This window comes from Scyliorhinus canicula, chromosome 17, assembly GCF_902713615.1.
Source record: "Scyliorhinus canicula chromosome 17, sScyCan1.1, whole genome shotgun sequence".
Taxonomy (NCBI): Eukaryota; Metazoa; Chordata; class Chondrichthyes; order Carcharhiniformes; family Scyliorhinidae; genus Scyliorhinus; species Scyliorhinus canicula.
Genome location: NC_052162.1, coordinates 129,474,180 through 129,497,196, shown reverse-complemented (window position 1 = coordinate 129,497,196; position 23,017 = coordinate 129,474,180). Strand labels below are relative to the sequence as shown.

The window sequence follows — 23,017 nt, the reverse complement described above, 5'->3', positions numbered from 1 at the left end:
CGGGGTTAGATACAGAGTAAAGCTCCCTCTACACTGTCCCCATCAAACACTCCCAGGACAGGTACAGCACGGGGTTAGATACAGAGTAAAGCTCCCTCTACACTGACCCCATCAAACACTCCCAGGACAGGTACAGCACGGGGTTAGATACAGAGTAAAGTTCCTCTACACTGTCCCCATCAAACACTCCCAGGACAGGTACAGCACGGGGTTAGATACAGAGTAAAGCTCCCTCTACACTGTCCCCATCAAACACTCCCAGGGCAGGTACAGCACGGGGTTAGATACAGAGTAAAGCTCCCTCTACACTGTCCCCATCAAACACTCCCAGGACAGGTACAGCACGGGGTTAGATACAGAGTAAAGCTCCCTCTACACTGTCCCCATCAAACACTCCCAGGACAGGTACAGCACGGGGTTAGATACAGAGTAAAGCTCCCTCTACACTGTCCCCATCAAACACTCCCAGGACAGGTACAGCACGGGGTTAGATACAGAGTAAAGCTCCCTCTACACTGTCCCCATCAAACACTCCCAGGACAGGTTCAGCACGGGGTTAGATACAGAGTAAAGCTCCCTCTACACTGTCCCCATCAAACACTCCCAGGACAGGTACAGCACGGGGTTAGATGCAGAGTAAAGCTCCCTCTACACTGTCCCCATCAAACACTCCCAGGACAGGTACAGCACGGGGTTAGATGCAGAGTAAAGCTCCCTCTACACTGTCCCCATCAAATACTCCCAGGACAGGTACAGCACGGGGTTAGATACAGAGTAAAGCTCCCTCTACACTGTCCCCATCAAACACTCCCAGGACAGGTACAGCACGGGGTTAGATACAGAGTTAAGTTCCCTCTACACTGTCCCCATCAAACACTCCCAGGACAGGTACAGCACGGGGTTAGATACAGAGTAAGGCTCCCTCTACACTGTCCCCATCAAACACTCCCAGGACAGTTGTGGCCTCACTCAATGCCTCTGATTCGCAGACTTTCATTCAACAATCTGTTTGGTGACCATGAGTTCCCAGAGGTGAAAGGTCAATGTTTTGCCTGTTGTCCCTGGCCACTGAGGATCTAAAGGGGCCTTACGCCATTGGTTCTTACCGTCATCCAATGTGATGCCCTGGATGGATATGGTCCGGAACGGCACCTCGCAATCCAGAACGTCTGACTCGGTTTCCGCCTCCGATGGTTTTGGCTTCTCCGACGCGACTCCTGTTGGCCCCTTGCCACTCTCACCACCCCGTTCGATCTCCCGAGACTCCGATTCTGGGAATGGACTGCCCTCCGTCGCGTCCAAAAGGGTCGGAGGTGAGGAATTGTGGGGAGGTGCGACCTTTTGCGCGCTCAGCCCATGACCCTCGTCCTGGAAGGCACACGGGCTGTAAGCTGGGGCCTGACCCTGGGTGGCGACGCTGGGATTGGAGCGGCGAGGTGGTGATCCGGGGAGGCCGAAGTGATCTCCCGGGCCTGGGCAGTAGGGGCCGGTTGCCGAGCAGGGCAATGCCCAATGGGGTGGCGAATAGGAGCAGGAGGGCCCCAGTGGGGGATGGGCCAAAGGTTGGCCACGGTCTGCTTGTGTCAAAGGGTAGCTGTGGTTGCGCTGGGCCAAGGGGTGGCCGCGATTGGCTTGGGTGCTGGGGTAGCACGGGATGGACGGACTGAAGGGTTGGGCCAAGGACTGGGTCAAGGGTCGCCCATCGTCACACCGGCTCAAAGGTCGGCCGGGCTCGGTACGGGTCAACGTGGGCGCGAATCCGGGAGGTATGGGCGCGCAGGGCTCGTTCCAGCCTGCGCGGATCAGGAACCCGTGAGGCGCGAAAGGGCTGGCTCTGCCGAAGGGCTGGGACCCGGGGCACGCCGGGTTGGAGAGGGAGATGGACGGCGACGCCGTCGCCAGCGACGACGTAGTAGGCCCCTGGTCAGAGGTCGAGGCGGGTAGCGGGTATTCGACAGGGGAACGGAGGGGAGAGGTGAGGCCTAACTCAAAGGCTGTGTGGGGTTCTTCTTTGATGGGAACTAGAAGCAGAATGAAGAGAAAAACGGGTGGTTAGACACCGGTAATTATTTATCAGCTTTGCTTTCCGTCAGCTCTGTGTGTCACAGCGACGCTCACGCTCGACAAGCCGGAGACTGTAAGTTGGAGTCCCTGGTTCAGAGACTGTAGAACCGTACTCCAGCACTGACACTCTGCGTTATATAATCATACAATTTACAGTGCAGGAGGCTGCCATTCGGCCCAACGAATCTGCACCGGCCCTTGGAAGGAGCACCCTACTGAAGCCCACGGCTACACCCTATCCCCATAACCCAGTAACCCCACCTAACCTTTTGGACACTAAGGTTTCCTGGCGTGTAGATAATTTATGAGGGATGTGTCATGGGAGTGTCCCTTTAAGAAATGCTTTGTGTCATCAAATGGCTTCAGTGATGTCATTGTGTGGGTGGAGCTGGGCTGTGGCTCTGAGTTGTACTTTCGTTTTACTTTTGGAAGCTGTCTTGTCTCCCTCTCTCTGTCTGTCAAAAGGTGTCTCCAGATCACTTGATAACTTCAAAGTAATAACTGTTTTCTGGAAGGAATTCAAACCTACTGTTTTGGTAAAAGGGTTTTTTCTTTCATGGATGTTGTTACTTGATTGAAACAGTAAAGTGAATTCATTAAGGGTTATATATGGAGTACTGTAGCTGTGTGGGGTCTTTATGTTTATAGTTGATAAATATTCTTACTGTGTGTGTTTATACAAATGTTAACTAAATTCGTAGAATAAAGATTGTTTTTTGATTAAAAGCGCCTAAGGCCTTTGTTGAATAACATCTGAAAGGCGGGTCCTTGTGCCCATCGGAACCAAAATGGAGAAACAGTTGTAGGTCAGGTGATCTCCATGATATACTTTGTAGTTTTCTAAACCCTGGTCCATAACAATGGTGGCTAGTGTTGGATAAACAAGTCATGGGACATATTAGTGGGAGGGAACTGAACCGTATTGACTCCATCTACACCTCTCGCTGCCTGGGGAAAGCGGGCAGCATCACCAAAGACCCCTCCCACCCCAGTTATAGACATAGGATTTACAGTGCAGAAGGAGGCCACTCGGCCCATCGAGTCTGCACCGGCTCTTGGAAAGAGAACCCTACCCAAGCCCACCCCCCCCACAACCCAGTAACCCCACCCAACACTAAGGGCAATTTTGGACACTAAGAGGCAATTTATCATGGCCAATCCACCTAACCTGCATGTCTTTGGACTGTGGGAGGAAACCGGAGCACCCGGAGGAAATCCACGCAGACACGGGGCGAACGTGCAGACTCCGCACAGACAGTGACCCAAGCCGCGAATCGAACCTGGAGCTGTGAAGCAATTGTGCTAACCACCATGCTACCCTTATTCTCTCTTCCAACTCCTTCCATCGGGCAGGAGATACAGAAGTCTGAGAACACGCACGAACAGATTCAAAAACAGCTTCTTCCCCACTGTCACCAGACTCCTGAATAACCCTCTTATGCACTGAACTGATCTCTCCACAAACCTCGGTGACAGACAGACCTGATCATTACCACCATCAAGGAACAGAATCATCATAGAATCGCTACAGTGCAGGAGGCCATTCGGCCCCTCGAGTCTGCACCAACCCTTGAAAGGGCACCCTACTTAAGCCCACATTTCCAACCTATCCTCACAACCCAGTAGCCCATCCTAACCTTTTTGGACACTAAGGACAATTTATCACGGCCAATCCACCTAACCTGCACATCTTTGGACTGTGGGAGGAAACCGGAGCACCTGGAGGAAACCCACGCAGACACGGGGAGAAGGTGCAAACGCCACACAGTCACCCAAGGCCGGAATTGAACCTGGGGTCCCTGGTGCTGTGAGGCAGCAGTGCTAACCACCGTGCCTTCATTCTGCCATCACGCTATGTCAGCCAGCGACACCCTCATCCTGTGACTGAATAAAAACCCAGTGTACCCCATGACCACACTTTAGGAGAGGGGAGACTGAAGGAGGGAAGGCCTGAGGGGAGGCTGAGGGAGCGGAGACTGGGGGAGGGGAGACCTGAGGGGAGGGGAGACTGAGGGTGGGGAGGCTGAGTAGGGGAGACCGAGAGAGGAGGCTGGGGGAGAGGGGCTGAGGGGGGAGGGGGGAGGGAGGCTGAGGGTAGGGATGCTGAGGGAGGGGCTGCCGAGGGAGGGGAGGCAGACGGATGGAAGGCAGAGAGATGGGAGGCTGAGGGAGGTGAGGCTGGGGGAAGGGAGATTCGGGAAGGAAGGCTGAGGGAGCGGAGACCTGAGGGAGGGGTGACTGAAGGAGGGGAGGCAGAGGGATGGGAGTCAGAGGGAGGGGAGACTGAAGGAGGGGAGGCTGGGGAAGGGGAGGCCGAGGGTTGGGAAGGTAAGGGGGAGGAACTGTGCGACATGGGAGAGTCAGGGAGGGGGAACTGAGGGAGAGAAGACTGAGGGAGGGAGGCTGAGGGAGGGGAGTCTGAGAGATGGGAAACACACCCTTCCACTGCTGCCCCCTGTGACCGAGCCGTTCTGTATCTATCTCACCTCTGATCCTGTGCAACTTCACCTTCTGTACCAGTCTACCATGAGGGACCCAGGTCATAGGCCTTACTGAAGTCCATGTAGACAACATCCACTGCCCCACCTTCATCAATCATCTTCGTCACTTCCTCGAAAAGCGCAATCACGTTAGGGAGACACAACCTCCCGTTCACAAAACCGTGCTGCCTCTCGCTAATATGTCCACTTGCTTCCAAACGGGAGTAATTCCTGTCTTGAATAATTCACTCCAATAGGCTCACCGGCCTGTAATTTCCTGGATTATCCTTGCTACCCTTCTTAAACAAAGGAACACCATTGTCTATTCTCCAATCCTCTGGGCCCTCCTCTCTAGCCAGTGAGGAAACAAAGATTTATCTCAAGGCCCCAGCAATTTCCTCCTTTGCCTCTCTCAGTATTCTGGGATATATCCCATCAGGCCCTGGGGACTCGTCTACCTGAATGTTTTTCAAGACCCCTAAATACTTCCTCCTTTATGATCTCAATGTGACCCAGACCTACACGCCCTTCCCCAGACTCATCATCCACCAAGTCTTTCTCTTTGGTGAATGCTGAGTGGGGGCAGGGAGTGAGGGAGGCGAGAGATCACTACCACCACTTATGAGGCAATTATGGATGGGCAAGGAATTCTGTGCCGAGCCGACGGCGCTCCACATCCTGTGCAGAGATACAGGGCGACCCGGTCATTCCCCTTACCCAGCCTCCCCTCCCTCAGCCTCCCATTCCCCTGCTTCCCATCCCTCAGCCTCCCACCCCCCCTGATTCCCATCCCTCTCCCTTCCATCCCTCTGCCTCCCCTCCCTCAGCCTCCCATCCCCCTGCTTCCCATCCCTCTCCCTTCCATCCCTCTGCCTCCACTCTCTCAGGTCTCCCCTCCCTCAGGTCTCCCATCCCTCAGGTCTCCCCTCCCTCAGGTCTCCCCTCCCTCAGGTCTCCCCTCCCTCAGGTCTCCCCTCCCTCAGCCCTCCTCTCCCTCAGCCCTCCTCTCCCTCAGCCCTCCTCTCCCTCAGCCCTCCTCTTCCCTCAGCCCTCCTCTCCCTCAGGTCTCCCATCCCCCTGCTTCCCATCCTTCTCCCTTCCATCCCTTTGCCTCCCCTCCCTCAGGTCTCTCCTCCCTCAGGTCTCCCCTCCCTCAGGTCTCCCCTCCCTCAGACTCTCCCTCCCCCCAGACTTCTCTCAGCCTCCCCTCCCTCAGCCTCCCCTCCATCAGCCTCCCCTCCATCAGCCTTCCTTCACCCAGTCTCTCCCTCCCCCCAGACTCCCCTCCCTCACCCTCCCTCACCCTCCGCCTCCCCTCCCTCTCTCTGCCTCCCCTCCCTCTCTCTGCCTCCCCTCCCTCCCTCTGCCCCCCTTCCCTCACCCTCCCTCTGCCTCCCTTCCCTCTGCCTCCCTTCCCTCTGCTTCCCCTCCCTCCCTCTGCCTCCCTTCCCTCACCCTCCCTCTGCCTCCCTTCCCTCTGCCTCCCTTCCTCTGCCTCCCTTCCCTCTGCCTCCCTTCCCTCTGCCTCCCCTTCCCTCTGCCTCCCCTTCCCTCTGCCTCCCCTCCCTCCGCTTCCCCTCCCTCCCTCTGCCTCCGGTCCCTCTGCCTCCCTTCCCTCTGCCTCCCCTTCCCTCTGCCTCCCCTTCCCTCTGCCTCCCCTCCCTCCGCTTCCCCTCCCTCCCTCGGCCTCCGGTCCCTCTGCCTCCCCTCCCTCTGCCTCCCCTCCCTCTGCCTCCCCTCCCTCTGTGTGAGTGTGAGAGAGGAGGTGGAAGTGTGGCCTGGCTCAGCCGGCGAGATGAGTAAGTGGGCATGGCGCCAATGTGAAGTCAGCCTGACGGTCAGCAGCAGTCCACGTGAATGGTGGTCGATGGTGGGCACTCACCAGGCAGATACTGGAAGGCCTGGCACGGACTGCGTTTCCTCTTGCCATTGCAGACCAGGAAAAGGACCGGGGCAGCTCTGCTGAGGGTCCGGTTGCGATACGGGGGCACCTCGGCCACGATCAGGGACTGCACAGAATGGTAGGATAGAGTGAGAGAAACTACAGAGAGCTCAGTAAACAGACTGAGAGCACAGATCACACCGGGAGATACAGTTACAGATAGCTGGGTATGAGTTACAGACTGGAATCTAATCGAGGGGTTTGGGTGGTTTATATATAGAATAACAGATACCCGGGAGTGAGTTACAGACTGGAATCTAATCGAGGGGTTTGGGTGGTTTATATATAGAATAACAGATACCCGGGAGTGAGTTACAGACTGGAATCTAATCGAGGGGTTTGGGTGGTTTATATATAGAATAACAGATACCCGGGAGTGAGTTACAGACTGGAATCTAATCGAGGGGTTTGGGTGGTTTATATATAGAATAACAGATACCCGGGAGTGAGTTACAGACTGGAATCTAATCGTGGGGTTTGGGTGGTTTATATATAGAATAACAGATACCCGGGAGTGAGTTACAGACTGGAATCTAATCGAGGGGTTTGGGTGGTTTATATATAGAATAACAGATACCCGGGAGTGAGTTACAGACTGGAATCTAATCGAGGGGTTTGGGTGGTTTATATATACAATAACAGATACCCGGGAGTGAGTTACAGACTGGAATCTAATCGAGGGGTTTGGGTGGTTTATATATAGAATAACAGATACCCGGTAGTGAGTTACAGACTGGAATCTAATCGACGGGTTTGGGTGGTTTATATATAGAATAACAGATACCCGGGAGTGAGTTACAGACTGGAATCTAATCGAGGGGTTTGGGTGGTTTATATATAGAATAACAGATACCCGGGAGTGAGTTACAGACGGAATCTAATCGAGAGGTTTGGGTGGTTTATATATAGAATAACAGGTACCCGGGAGTGAGTTACAGACTGGAATCTAATCGAGGGGTTTGGGTGGTTTATATATAGAATAACAGATACCCGGGAGTGAGTTACAGACTGGAATCTAATCGAGGGGTTTGGGTGGTTTATATATAGAGTAACAGATACCTGGGAGTGAGTTACAGAATGGAATCTAATAGAGTGGTTCGGGTGGTTTATATACAGAATAACAGATACCCGGGAGTGAGTTACAGACTGGAATCTAATCGACGGGTTTGGGTGGTTTATATATAGAATAACAGATACCCGGGAGTGAGTTACAGACTGGAATCTAATCGAGGGGTTTGTGTGGTTTATATATAGAATAACAGATACCCGGGAGTGAGTTACAGACTGGAATCTAATCGAGGGGTTTGGGTGGTTTATATATAGAATAACAGATACCCGGGAGTGAGTTACAGACTGGAATCTAATCGAGGGGTTTGGGTGGTTTATATATAGAATAACAGATACCCGGGAGTAAGTTACAGACTGGAATCTAATCGAGGGGTTTGGGTGGTTTATATATAGAATAACAGATACCCGTGAATGAGTTACAGACTGGAATCTAATCGAGGGGTTTGAGTGGTTTATATATAGAATAACAGATACCCGGGAGTGAGTTACAGACTGGAATCTAATCGAGGGGTTTGGGTGGTTTATATATAGATTAACAGATACCCGGGAGTGAGTTACAGACTGGAATCTAATCGAGGGGTTTGGGTGGTTTATATATAGAATAACAGATACCAGGGAGTGAGTTACAGACTGGAATCTAATCGAGGGGTTTGGGTGGTTTATATATAGAATAACAGATACCCGGGAGTGAGTTACAGACTGGAATCTAATCGAGGGGTTTGGGTGGTTTATATATAGAATAACAGATACCAGGGAGTGAGTTACAGACTGGAATCTAATCGAGGGGTTTGGGTGGTTTATATATAGAATAACAGATACCCGGGAGTAAGTGTGGTTTATCGGATGAGGATTCTCTTATGTCGAATGTGCGGTGGTGCGGGGTGGGGGGGAGGCTGACTTGGTGAGCTGGCCTCTTTACAAATGTTTCTCGCATTCTGCTGACTGCGTGCTGGACTGCCCCCTGCAGTCGTTGGTGGATATGGCATCTGTGATGGGGATTAGTGCTGCTGCCGCCGGCTCTCACCTCCGTGCTCTTTGTCCTGTCCACCCTGGCCTCGACCTCCCACTGTGGCCGACCTTCTGCGGGAGGAAAGAGATGCGGCTGAGCCACTCAGAATGGGTTTGAGGCATAATCATCGATACCCATGAAATGTCGATACTGTGCATCCCCAGTCCCCTCTTTGCAGCCGTCGACCCGGCCAAAGCACTGGTCCCCAAACTCCAGATAGGCCCTCCTTTGCCGCCCCCTTACCCTCTCGCTCGCTGGCCGTCTCCCCTCTCTGGTGACCCCTGCGTTTTAAAATCTTTAACCTTTTTTTTCCTCTTGAATCCGTCCAGAGCCTCGCCTACTTCCCATCTCTTTAATCTTCTCCACCCTCCGAGCTCCTCCAATCCCAGCCCCTTGAGCAACCATCTCCCCACTCTGTTTCCAATCGCCCCACCAACAACAACTGCGTGGGGCCCCCCAGCTCTGGAATTCCTTCCCCTAAACCTCCCTCTCCGCCTCACTGTCTCTTGTCTGACATAGAGTCGCTGCCATGCAGAAGGAGGCCATTCGGCCTATCGAGTCTGCACTGAACCTCTGAAAGAGCCCCAAAGAGAAAACGCTGGGAAATCTCAGCAGGTCTGGCAGCATCTGTAGGGGGAGAATTGGAGCTCACGTTTCGAGTCCAGATGACCCTTTGTCACACCCTACCTCGGCCCACTCCCCTACCCGAACCTCATACTCCCACCCAACCTGCACATCTTTGGACTGTGGGAGGAAACCGGAGCACCCGGAGGAAACCCACGCAGACACGGGGAGAACATGCAGACTCCGCACAGCCACCCCAGGCTGGAATTGAACCCGGGTCCCTGGAGCTGTGAGGCAGCAGTGCTTACCACTGTGCCACCAACTTCCCACGGATCCTCTTCGATGAAAACCAGTCTCTTTGACCGATCTGGTGGCTGCCTGTCCCAATATCAGCCGATGGGCCTCACACCCTCACGTTGGAGATCCCCTGGGACAATATATCATGTGTGAGGGTGCTCGGTTAATGCAAACTACATTTGAGAAGCTCGACACCATCCAGGACAAAGCAGCCCCGCTTTGATCGGCACCCCATCCACAAACATTCACTCCCTCCACCACCGACGCACAGCGGCAGCAGTGTGTGTACCATCTACAAGATGCACCGCAGCCACTCACCAAGGCTCCTTCCACAGCATCTTCCAAACCCACCACCTCTACCATCTAGAAGGACAAGGGGGCAGCAGACACATGGGGAACTCCACCACCTGCAAGTTCCCCCCCTCCGAGCCCCACACTCACCATCCTGACTGGGAAATATATCGGCCGTTCCTTCACTGTCGCTGGGTCACAATCCTGGCCCTCCCTCCCTGACAGCACTGTGGGTGTTACCCACACCACACAGGGACTGCAGCCGGTTCAAGATGGCGGCTCACCCACCACCTTCTCAAGGGGCAATTAGGGACGGGCAGCAAATACTGGGCCCGGACAGCGACGGCCCACATCCCGTAAATGAATTGAAAACAAGCCCAGTGTACACCCCACCATGTATTCGGCAACATTAATAGCAGAGGCTGGCTTTAAGGTTAAAGTTTCATCGAGGGGAGGGGCGGCAGGGGGAGGGGAGGCTGAGGGAGGGGGGGATGAGGGAAGGGAGGCTGACACCGGGGGGCTCAAGTGAGGGGAAGTAGGGAGGGGAGAGAGGTGGAGAGAAGGGAAATGGAGGGAGTGGAGCCTGAGGGAGGAGGTGCCGAGGGAGGGGAGATTGAGGGAGGAGAGACCAAGGGAGAGGAGAGTGAGGCAGGGTAGGCCTGAGGGAGGGGAGAGCGAGGGAAGGGAGACTGAGGGAGAGGAGAGTGAAGCAGGGGAGGCCTGAGGGAGGGGAGATTGAGGGAGGAGAGGCTGAGGGAGAGGAGAGTGAGGCAGGGGAGGCCTGAGGGAGGGGAGGTTGAGGGAGGAGAGGCTGAGGGAGAGGAGAGTGAGGCAGGGGAGGCCTGAGGGAGGGGAGATTGAGGGAGGAGAGGCTGAGGAAGAGGAGAGTGAGGCAGGGGAGGCCTGAGGGAGGGGAGATTGAGGGAGGAGAGGCTGAGGAAGAGGAGAGTGAGGCAGGGGAGGCCTGAGGGAGGAGAGGCTGAGGGAGAGGAGAGTGAGGCAGGGGAGGCCTGAGGGAGGGGAGATTGAGGGAGGAGAGGCTGAGGGAGAGGAGAGTGAGGGACAGGAGAGAGGGGAGAGATAGGAAGGGAGGCTGAGGGAGGAAGGAGTGAGAGAGGGAAGCCTGAGAGAGAGGAGACTGAGGGAGGAAAGGGTGAGGGACGGCAGGCTGAGGCAGAGGAGACTGAGGCACAAGAGGCTAAGGGAGGAGGAGGAGGAAGGAAGAGTTCCACAGCGCTGAGACACAGGGTGAGGTGAAAACCAAGCTCCACCAACGGGAGGACAAGGCCACGCATGACCGTTACCTGGACCTTTCTCGATGAAAATGACCTTTGACTCCGGAAGGAAATTGCAGCCGGTGAGGAGCAGCTCCTCTCCCCCAGTGACAGGGCACGTGGTGATATTGTAGCTCTCCACCTGTGGCAGCTCGTGAGCGGACCGCTGGGCTGCGGGAGGAAGGACAGAGAGAAGAGAGTGAGGAAGACACAAACATTACATGGTGGCAGTGGGGCCAGGGGTGGGTGGTGGGGGGGGGGAGAATTATGACAAACCTCAGGAGCGAAGAGTCAGACTGCTAAATGGGCTGACAGGCAGCAAGTGCAGTTAAAAAACCGGAGGAGGTTTGATAGAGGTGTTCAAAATCGTGAGATGTCTGGACAGAATTGTGAGGGTGTTTCAATCTCCACTTGCCTGGGTGAGTGCGGCTCTGACAACACTCGAGAAGCTCGACACCATCCAGGCCAAAGCAGCCCCGCTTTGATCGGCTCCCCATCCACAAACATTCACTCCCTCCACCACCGACGCACAGCGGCAGCAGTGTGTGTACCATCTACAAGATGCACCGCAGCCACTCACCAAGGCTCCTTCGACAGCACCTTCCAAACCCACCACCTCTACCATCTAGAAGGACAAGGGGGCAGCAGACACATGGGGAACTCCACCACCTGCAAGTTCCCCTCCCTCCGAGCCCCACACTCACCATCCTGACTGGGAAATATATCGGCCGTTCCTTCACTGTCGCTGGGTCACAATCCTGGCCCTCCCTCCCTGACAGCACTGTGGGTGTTACCCACACCACACAGGGACTGCAGCCTGTTCAAGATGGCGGCTCACCCACCACCTCCTCAAGGGGCAATTAGGGACGGGCAGCAAATGCTGGGCCCGGCCAACGGCACCCACATCTGGTGAATGAATAAAACAAAGCACGGCAACACAGTGGTTAGCACTGTTGCTTCACAGCGCCAGGGTCCCAGGTTCGATTCCCGGCTTGGGTCACTGTCTGTGCGGAGTCTGCACGTTCTCCCCGTGTCTGCGTGGGTTTCCTCCGGGTGCTCCGGTTTCCTCCCACAAATCCCGAAAGACGTGCTGTTGGGTGAATTGGACATTCTGAATTCTCCCTCTGTGACCCGGACAGGCTCCGGAATGCGGCGACTGGGGGATTCTCACAGTAACTTCATTGCAGAGTTAATATGAACCGACTTGTGACAATAAAGATTATTATTATCACTCCTGACTTTGTGCCTTGTTGGTGGTGGACTGGCTTTGGCAGGGAGGGGGGGGGGGGGGGGGGGGGGGGGGGAGTCAGGTGAGTTACTCTCCGCAGGATTCCCAGCCTCTGACCTGCTCTGGTAGCCACAGTATATATATGGCTGGGTCCGGTTCAGTTTCTGATCAATGGTAACACCCCCAGGAGGTTGACTGTGGCGGATTCAGCGACGGTAATACCTTTGACTGTCCACGGGTGATGGTTCAATCCGCTCTTGTCGGAGAAGGTCACTGCCTGGCACTTGTGTGAGTGAAGGTTATTTCATGCATATGCCCTCATCCTCTGCTTGACGTTGTGTCAGTTGCATGGTGCTTGACCTTTCCACCTCAAGAGGGCAGGGGTCAGCATGGCCGCCAGGCTACGACAATGTTGGTCCTCAACACTCTGCCTCTTGCTGTGTTTCTGGGAAGTGTCTAGCCGGGGAGATCAACGCATGCATCAGGTCGAAGCAACACTTACAGCATTCGATGGGCACCGAGGCCGCCTGGAGAGAAACAACCTTCCCATTGGGCTGCGGGACGTGAACACGGAAGACCAGCTTCACTCGCGTGTTCTTCCTCCCGACGTCCGTTTCCCCTTTCCGCAACTCAATGTCGGAATTCCGAAGTTTCAGGATTCCGGCACAATCGATACTGCAGGCAAAAGAGGGGAATTACATCCAGAGATATACACATTGTCTCCATCACACATTCCCAGGACAGGTACAGCACGGGGTTAGATACAGAGTAAAGCTCCCTCTACACTGTCCCCATCAAACACTCCCAGGACAGGGACAGCACGGGGTTAGATACAGAGTAAAGCTCCCTCTGCACTGTCCCCATCAAACACTCCCAGGGCAGGTACAGCACGGGGTTAGATACAGAGTAAAGCTCCCTCTACACTGTCCCCATCAAACACTCCCAGGACAGGTACAGCACGGGGTTAGATACAGAGTAAAGCTCCCTCTACACTGTCCCCATCAAACACTCCCAGGACAGGTGCAGCACGGGGTCAGATACAGAGTAAAGCTCCCACTACACTGTCCCCATCAAACACTCCCAGGACAGGGACAGCACGGGGTTAGAAATAGAGGAAAGCTCCCTCTACACTGTCCCCATCAAACACTCCCAGGACAGGTACAGCAAGGGGTTAGATACAGAGTAAAGCTCCCTCTACACTGTCCCCATCAAACACTCCCAGGACAGGTACAACACGGGGTTGGATAGAGAGTAAAGCTCCCTCTACACTGTCCCCATCAAACACTCCCAGGACAGGTACAGCACGGGGTTAGATACAGAGTAAAGCTCCCTCTACACTGTCCCCATGAAACACTCCCAGGACAGGTACAGCACGGGGTTAGATACAGAGTAAAGCTCCCTCTACACTGTCCCCATCAAACACTCCCAGGACAGGTACAGCACGGGGTTAGATGCCGAGTAAAGCTCCTTCTACACTGTACCCATCAAACACTCCCAGGACAGGTACAGCACGGGGTTAGATACAGAGTAAAGCTCCCACTACACTGTCCCCATCAAACACTCCCAGGACAGGTACAGCACGGGGTTAGATGCAGGGTAAAGCTCCTTCTACACTGTCCCCATCAAACACTCCCAGGACAGGTACAGCACGGGGTTAGATACAGAGTAAAGCTCCCTCTACTCTGTCCCCATCAAACACTTCCAGGACAGGTACAGCACGGGGTTAGATACAGAGTAGAGCTCCCTCTACACTGTCCCCATCAAACACTCCCAGGACAGGGACAGCACGGGGTTAGATACAGAGTAAAGCTCCCTCCACACTGTCCCCATCAAACACTCCCAGGTCAGGTACAGCACGGGATTAGATACAGAGTACAGCTCCCTCTACACTGTCCCCATCAAACACTCCCAGGACAGGTACAGCACGGGGTTACATACAGAGTAAAGCTCCCTCTACACTGTCCCCATCACACATTCCCAGGACAGGTACAGCACGGGGTTAGATGCAGAGTAAAGCTCCCTCTGCACTGTCCCCATCAAACACTCCCAGGACAGGTACAGCACGGGGTTAGATACAGAGTAAAGCTCCCTCTACACTGTCCCCATCAAACACTCCCAGGACAGGTACAGCACGGGGTTAGATACAGAGTAAAGCTCCCTCTACACTGTCCCCATCAAACACTCCCAGGACAGTTACAGCACGGGGTTAGATACAGAGTAAAGCTCCCTCTACACTGTCTCCATCACACATTCCCAGGACAGGTACAGCACGGGGTTAGATACAGAGTAAAGCTCCCACTACATTGTCCCCATCAAACACTCCCAGGACAGGTACAGCACGGGGTTAGATGCAGAGTAAAGCTCCTTCTACACTGTCCCCATCAAACACTCCCAGGACAGGTACAGCACGGGGTTAGATACAGAGTAAAGTTCCCTCTACTCTGTCCCCATCAAACACTTCCAGGACAGGTACAGCACGGGGTTAGATACAGAGTAGAGCTCCCTTTACACTGTCCCCATCAAACACTCCCAGGACAGGGACAGCACGGGGTTAGATACAGAGTAAAGCTCCCTCCACACTGTCCCCATCAAACACTCCCAGGGCAGGTACAGAACGGGATTAGATACAGAGTACAGCTCCCTCGACACTGTCTCCATCACACATTCCCAGGACAGGTACAGCACGGGGTTAGATACAGAGTAAAGCTCCCTCTACACTGTCCCCATCACACATTCCCAGGACAGGTACAGCACGGGTTTAGATACAGAGTAAAGCTCCCTCTACACTGTCCCCATCACACACTCCCAGGTCAGGTACAGCACGGGGTTAGATACAGAGTAAAGCTGCCTCTACACTGTCCCCATCAAACACTCCCAGGACAGGTACAGCATGGGGTTAGATACAGAGTAAAGCTCCCTCTACACTGTCCCCATCAAACACTCCCAGGACAGGTACAGCACAGGGTTAGATACAGAGTAAAGCTCCCTCTACTCTGTCCCCATCAAACACTCCCAGGACAGGTACAGCACGGGGTTAGATACAGAGTAAAGCTCCCTCTACACTGTCCCCATCAAACACTCCCAGGACAGGTACAGCACGGGGTTAGATACAGAGTAAAGCCCCCTCTACACTGTCCCCATCAAACACTCCCAGGACAGGTACAGCACGGGGTTAGATACAGAGTAAAGCTCCCTCTACACTGTCCCCATCAAACACTCCCAGGACAGGGACAGCACGGGGTTAGATACAGAGTAAAGCTCCCTCTACAGTGTCCCCATCAAATACTCCCAGGACAGGTACAGCACGGGGTTAGATACAGAGTAAAGCTCCCTCTACACTGTCCCCATCAAACACTCCCAGGACAGGTACAGCACGGGGTTAGATACAGAGTAAAGCTCCCTCTACACTGTCCCCATCAAACACTCCCAGGACAGGTACAGCACGGGGTTAGATACAGAGTAAAGCTCCCTCTGCACTGTCCCCATCAAACACTCCCAGGACAGGTACAGCACGGTGTTAGATACAGAGTACAGCTCCCTCTACACTGTCCCCATCAAACACTCCCAGGACAGGTACAGCACGGGGTTAGATACAGAGTAAAGCTCCCTCTACACTGTCCCCATCAAACACCCCCAGGACAGGGACAGCACGGGGTTAGATACAGAGTAAAGCTCCCTCTACAGTGTCCCCATCAAATACTCCCAGGACAGGTACAGCACGGGGTTAGATACAGAGTAAAGCTCCCTCTACACTGTCCCCATCAAACACTCCCAGGACAGGTACAGCACGGGGTTAGATGCAGCACGATCATGTTGAGAAATTACTTTGCCGTCATGTTGTTTTCTGGCAGTAGCGAAACCTCCAGGACCTTGGTGGTCCCTACGACGGCCTCCTGACTGGCGGTGGCCACCATCTTGCCGGTGATGCGGTGGACCTGGTAGAAGGCGTGCGGCCGCAGGTTGCGATCGTCCGCTGTGCCAATGAACATCTGGAGTGTCAGAGGCTTCTCGCTGTAGCCCAGGAGCTGTGGGAAGATACGGCGGATTTACCTGGCTGTCAGAAACCCCTGTGTCCCCCTTCCCCCCCCTTCCCCCCTCAACAGAACATCGTCCAGCTCTGGACTCAGCTGCCAATTATACAATGTAGACCTTTGACCTTTGGGGCCAGATTTAACCCCTTGATTTGACCCATTTCAGAAGGGGGCAGTTGCGGCGTGTTGGGGGAGGGGGGACCTGGAGTCACATGTAGGCCAGACCGTGTAAGGATGGGAGATTTCCCCATCCATAAAGGACATTGGTGAACCAAACAAAAGTCTGAGAACACGCACTAACAGATTCAAAAACAGCTTCTTCCCCGCTCTTACCAATGACCCCCTTATGGACTGACCTGATCTCTTCACACATCTTCCCTACTGAGTAGCACTACACTCCTATATCCTTCACCCGGTGTCAGTGTCTATGTATTTACATTGTGTATTTATGAATGTCCTATTTATCATGTCTGCAACGATCTGGCTGGACTGTACGCAGAACAATACTTTCACTGTACCGCAGTACACGTGACAATAAATCTAAATAGTTTTTTTAAAAAACCAAATCAAAATTGGTTTCTGCCGTCGTCATCAGACTTTTAATTCCGCATCGATTCAACTGCTGTAGTGGGTTAAAACAGCAGCTCCAGGGCAGCACGGTGGTGCAGTGGTTAGCCCTGCTGCCTCACGGCGCCGAGGTCCCAGGTTCGATCCCGGCCCCGGGTCACTGTCCGTGTGGAGTTTGCACATTCTCCCCGTGTCTGCGTGGGTTTCACCCCCACAACCCAAAGATGTGCAGGGTAGGTGGATTGGCCACGCTACATTGCCCCTTCATTGGGAAAAATGAATTGGGTACTCTAAATTTATAAAACAAAACAGCAGCAACCCCAATCATGATGCAAGTGGACATTAGATGAGGAATCACAGAACGGTCATGGGGCAGGAGGATGACATTCTGCCCATCCTGTCTGCACCGTCTCTACAAATGAGCATGTGACATAGTGCCGCCCCCCCCCCCCCCCCCCCCCCCCCCAATGCAGATTGTCTCTATTCAGATAATCGTCCATCGCCCTCCCGGACGCCCCGATTGAATCTGCCTCCACCACACTCCCAGACAGTGCTTCCAGACCCCAACCACTCGCTGTGTGAAAAAGGGTTTTCCTCAAATCACATTGGCTTCTTTTACAAATCGCTTCCAATCTGCGCCCTCTCGTTCCCGATCCTATCACGAAGCCGGAACAGTTTCTCCCCGTCCACTCTGTCCAGACCCCCCCCCCCCCATATGATTTGGAACATCTCTATCAAATCCCCCTCTCGGCCGCCTTCTCTCCAAGGAGAACAGTCCCAACCTCTCCAATCTATCCCCATAACTGAAGTTTCTCATCCCTGGAACCATCCTTGTAAACCTCTTCTGCGCTCTCTCTCTCTCTCCAGTGTGTTCACATCCTTCCTATAGTGCGGCCCCCAGAACTGTGCACAATATTCCAGCTGAGGTCTGACTAGTGTCTGCTATCAGTTCAGTATAACCTCCTTACTCGTGTACTCTATGTCCCTGTTAATAAATCCCAGGATACTGTTGTGGTGAATGTAATATAGAGGTATATATGATAATTCACACTGTCTTTGTAAGCACCGTAGCGCTATCCTACCACTAGGGGGAGTAGCTCTGGGAGTACTCAGGAACGTATACTGGGCTCCACCCTTGGCTCCTCCCACGACTCCTCCCCCTAGTGCTGCTGTATAAATACCCTTGTCCAGGGTCAGCCTGAGTTCACTAAGAGTCCATCAACAGGTAACAGGCTGGCTCTGAAGTAAGTCGATTAAAGCCTAGATTCATATCGGAAACACGTGTCTGGTGAATTGATGGTTCCATCAACTGTATACTTTATTAACTGCTCTCTCCACCTGTCCTACGTCCTTCAATGATCTCTGCTCAGATACACCCAGGTCGCTCTGCTCCTGCACCTCTTTAAGAACTTTACCCCTTATTTACTATCGTCTTTCCACGTTCCTTTGTCCAAAATGCATCACCTCACACTTCTCCACATTGAACTTCATCTGCCACCTGTCTGCCCACTCACCAACTTGTCTCTGTCCCTTTGAAGTTTTACACCGTCTCCCTCACAGTTTCCAACACTTCCAGGTTTTGTGACATCGGTAAGCTTTGAAACTGTCCCCTGTACTCCCAAGATCGGGATCATTTATAGAAACAGGAAAAGGAGATGAGGGAGATGTTCGTCATCCCTTCTTCCGTGTACCCCACAACTGCAAGTTATGTTGCTGTTGTACAGGACGTTGGTGAGGCCGCACCTGGAGTATTGTGTTCAGTTTTGGTCACCTTGCTATCGGAAAGATGTTATTAAACTGGAGAGAGCGCAGGAGAGATTTACAAAGATGTTGCCAGGCAAGGGACTGAGTTATAGGGAGAGATTGGACAGGCCAGGACCTTTTTCTTTGGAGCGTAGGAGACTGGGGGGGGGGGGGGGGTGGTCTTATAGAGGTGTATAATATCATGAGAGGCATGGATAAGGTGAATGCACTCAGTCTTTTTCCCAGGGTTGGGGAATCGAGGTCTAGAGGGCACAGGTTTAAGAGGGGAAATAATTTTTTCTTTTCTTTTATAAATTTAGAGTACCCAATTATTTTTTTTTCCAATTAAGGGGCAATTTTAGTGTGGCAAATCCACCTAACCTGTACATCTTAGGGTTGTGGGGGTGAAACCCACGCAGATATGGAGACATTTGGAATACTGCGTGCAGTTCTGGTCGCCACATTACCAGAAGGATGTGGATGCTTTGGAGAGGGTGCAGAGGAGGTTCACCAGGATGTTGCCTGGTATGGAGGGTTCTAGCTATGAAGAAAGGTTGAATAGATTAGGATTGTTTTCGTTGGAAAGACGGAGGTTGAGGGGGGGCCTGATTGAGGCATACAAAATGATGAGAGGTCTGGACAGGGTGAATAGCAACAAGCTTTTCCCAAGAGTGGGGGTGTCAGTTACAAGGGGTCACGATTTCAAGGTAAGAGGGGGAAAGTTTAAGGAAGATGGGCGTGGAAAGTTTTTTACGCAGAGGGTGGTGGGTTCCTGGAACGGTTTGCCAGCGGAGGTGGTAGAGGCGGGCACGATAGCATCATTTAAGATGCATGTGGACAGATATATGAACGGGTGGGGAACAGAGGGAAGTAGACCTTGGAAAATAGGCGACAGGTTTAGATAAAGGATCTGGATCGGCGCCGGCTGGGAGGGCCGAAGGGCCTGTTCCTGTGCTGTAATTTTCTTTGTTCTTTAATGTGCAAACCCCACACGGACAGTGACCCAGGCCAGGGATTCGAACCCGGGTCCTCAGCGCCGCAGTCCCAGTGCTAACCACTACGCCACATGCCGCTCTCGAGGGGAAAGAATTAATGGGAACCTAGGACGCAATGTTTTTTTACACAGAGGGTGATATGTCTGTGGAATGAGCTGCCGGAGGAAGTGGTTGAGGCAGGGACATTGACAACATTGAAAAGGCATTTGGACAGATACATGGAGAGGAAAGGTTTAGTGGGAGATGGGCCAAATGGGGTTGGCTTAGATAGGCTTTTTGGTTACCATGGGCCAGTTTGGACCGAAGGGCCTGTATCCTTGCTGTAGGTTCTATGATATCGCAGACCCGAGGGCAGCACAGTGGAGCAGTGGTTAGCATTGGGGCTGGTTTAGCACACTGGGCTAAGTTGCTGGCTTTGAAAGCAGACCCAGGCAGGCCAGCAGCACGGTTCAATTCCCGTTCCGGCCTCCCCGAACAGACGCCGGAATGTGGCGACTAGGGGCTTTTCACAGTAACTTCATTTGAAGCCTACTTGCGACAATAAGCGATTTTCATTTCATTGCTGCCTCACGGCGCCGAGGTCCCAGGTTCGATCCCGGCTCTGGGTCACTGTCCGTGTGGAGTTTTCACTTTATCCCCGTGTTTGCGTGGGTTTCGCTCCCACAACCCAAAGATGTGCAGGATAGGTGGATTGGCCACGCTAAATTGCCCCATAATTGGAAAAAATGAATTGGGTACTCTAAATTTATTGATTTTTTAAAATAAAAAAATGATATAGCAGTCCCACCAGCCTAGTAAATCTGCTCTGTACTGCCTCCAATGATAATATCTATTTGGGGACTAAAACTGTACACACTATTCTAATTGTGATGTGGAGATGCCAGCTGTTGGACTGGGCTGGGCTCAGTAAGAAGTCTGACAACACCAGGTTAAAGTCCAACAGGTTTGTTTCGCATCATTAGCTTTCGGAGCTCCTTCCTCAGGTGAATGCTTTCAGGAATGCTTTCGGAGAGCTGCTCCCATCACCTGAGGAAGGAGCAGCGCTCCGAAAGCTAGTGATTCGAAACAAATCTGTTGGACTTTAACCTGGTGTTGTAAGACTTCTTCCTGTATTCTAATTGTGACCTCACTCTACCGTGTACATTTGCAGCAACACCTCTTTACTTTTATACTCCAGTCCTGTAAAATAAAGGCCAGAATTCCATTTGCCTTCTGCACTTTGTACACTGGCTTTTTAAAATAAAACATTTAAAAAAATATAAATTTAGAGTACCCAATTCATTTTTCCAATTAAGGGGCAATTTACATAGAACATAGAACAGTACAGCACAGAACAGGCCCTTCGGCCCTCGATGTTGTGCCGAGCAATGATCACCCCACTCAAACCCACGCATCCACCCTATACCCGTAACCCAACAACCCCCCCCCCCCCCCCCCCCCCTCCCCCTTAACCTTACTTTTTAGGACACTACGGGCAATTTATCTTGGCCAATCCACCTAACCCGCACATCTTTGGGCTGCGGGAGGAAACCGGAGCACCCGGAGGAAACCCACGCACACACGGGGAGGACGTGCAGACTCCACACAGACAGTGACCCAAGCCGGGAATCGAACCTGGGACCCTGGAGCTGTGAAGCATTTATGCTAACCACCATGCTGCCCCCAAATTTAGCGTGGCCAATCCACCTACCTTGCACATCTTTGGGTTGTGGGGCAGAACACCCCACACAGACATGGGGAGAATGTGCAAACTCCACACGGACAGTGACCTAGAGCCGGGATCGAACCCGGCGCCGTGAGGCAGCAGGGCTAACCCACTCCGCCACCATGCTGCCCTGTATACTGGCTTTGAGTTTCATGAACGAGGACCCCCAAGTCCCTTCACGCTTCAGCTTTCTGCAGACTCTCTTCACTTAAATAATAATCCACCTTCTTTTATTCTTTCTTACAAAATGAACAACCTCGTGTTTTCCCAACGTCGAATTCCATTCGCCAGTTTTCTGCCCACTCACTTAACCTGTCAATACCTTTCCATACACTGTTGATCTCCTGACGGTTAAACCCATCGCTAACTCTGATTCAAGCCCACTGTGACTGATGTCATGTGAGGGTACCTTTAAGAAATGGGTGTTTATAAATGGGTGTGTATGTATGTGTAGTGAGAGTACCTTTAAGAAATGGGTGTTTATTACTGCAGTGATGTCAGAGAGTGGGTGGAGCTGGGCTGTCTGTCAGCTTTTTACTTTTGTTTTAGGCTGTTTGCTGCAGGGTGGGTTTTAGTTTCGTTTTCAGAGCTGGATAGCTGCAGTCACAGCCAGAAGGTGTATTAGAGTCTCTCTCTGTAATCTAAAGACTGTAACTCGATCCTGGTGATTTAAAACAAATAACAGTAGTGACTTTAACCTGATGTGCTTCTGGTTAAAGGTGTTTTAGGTCTTATGGATTTTAAAAGGAAAGCTTAAAGGGTTACTTAGTGTTGTATTCTTTGGGGGTTGTATTTGAATTAATGGTTGCTAAGATGTTCACTGTATGTTTTAAAGAGGTTAACTTGAGTTAATAGAATAAACATTGTTTTGCTTTAAAAAATACTTTTCCATTTCGGCTGTACCACCCCTGTAGAGTGGGCCGTGTGCTCCCCATACCACAATCTAGTAAAAGTTGTGGGTCAGGTGAACTCCATGATACACTTTGGGGTTCTCTAAACCCTGGCCCATAACACTGAGATGCAGGATTCTGCTGCAGAATGAGGTGGGTGGATTCAGCTGGGTGTGTGGAGGCCAGCACCTTTGGGAGATGGGTGTGGGGGAAGGGAACAAGGCTGTGAGTAGAGAAATAGGAGGTGCAGAGCTATGTTGCCTTTATTTTAAAAACATTTTATTAAGGCATTTATGATTTCATAACAACAGAGTTATGTTTCCATTATGGAACCCCCTCCCATCTCAAATAATGAATGTACAAGTTTTTTATATATTCTATTTTATATTTCTGGCAGCAATATTATTCACAACCCTGGTTTAAAATGCATACAGGTAATATTTCTGCTAAAGGTGTAATTAAGGTGTCGTAAAAGGTTAGGTAATCATTCATTCCAACCACTTAGTTGTTTACCGAGAGATGGTGAATGGAATTTTGTTTCAGAAAGGAGGTTCCCTGGGGTGTAGATAATTTGAGGGAGTGTTCAGTCCCAGCTAAGCAGGCCGTAGGGACATCTTAGTGGGGTGCAGATGATGAAATTAATGGGAGGAGCCAGATCTGTCTGTAGTTTTTGGCAGTTTTCGATAGGATCGGAGTCTGACAAGACAGAGGGATTTTCAGGTTATGCCTGAAAGGGTCTCTCTCCAAAGGTCTACATAGAAAACAGCAAGTAACCCTGATTGATAACTTTATTTTATTTTTTTATTTGGTTTTATTACTTTATCAGAGTTACAAAGCCAGAGCTCAAGAGTGTGGACAGGGGCAAACCC

At 52.3% G+C, this 23,017-nt stretch overlaps 1 protein-coding gene across 1 annotated transcript in view; it reads right to left on the bottom strand.

The window, feature by feature from the left end:
• The window catches only part of nfatc4 (nuclear factor of activated T cells 4), a 194,714-nt gene that overhangs the window by 13,615 nt on the left and 158,082 nt on the right, over positions 1 to 23,017 (bottom strand). The window contains 3 exon segments of the mRNA XM_038775357.1: positions 11,020 to 11,160; positions 12,720 to 12,892; positions 16,043 to 16,242. Of these exon segments, the coding sequence (XP_038631285.1) occupies positions 11,020 to 11,160; positions 12,720 to 12,892; positions 16,043 to 16,242 (514 nt within the window).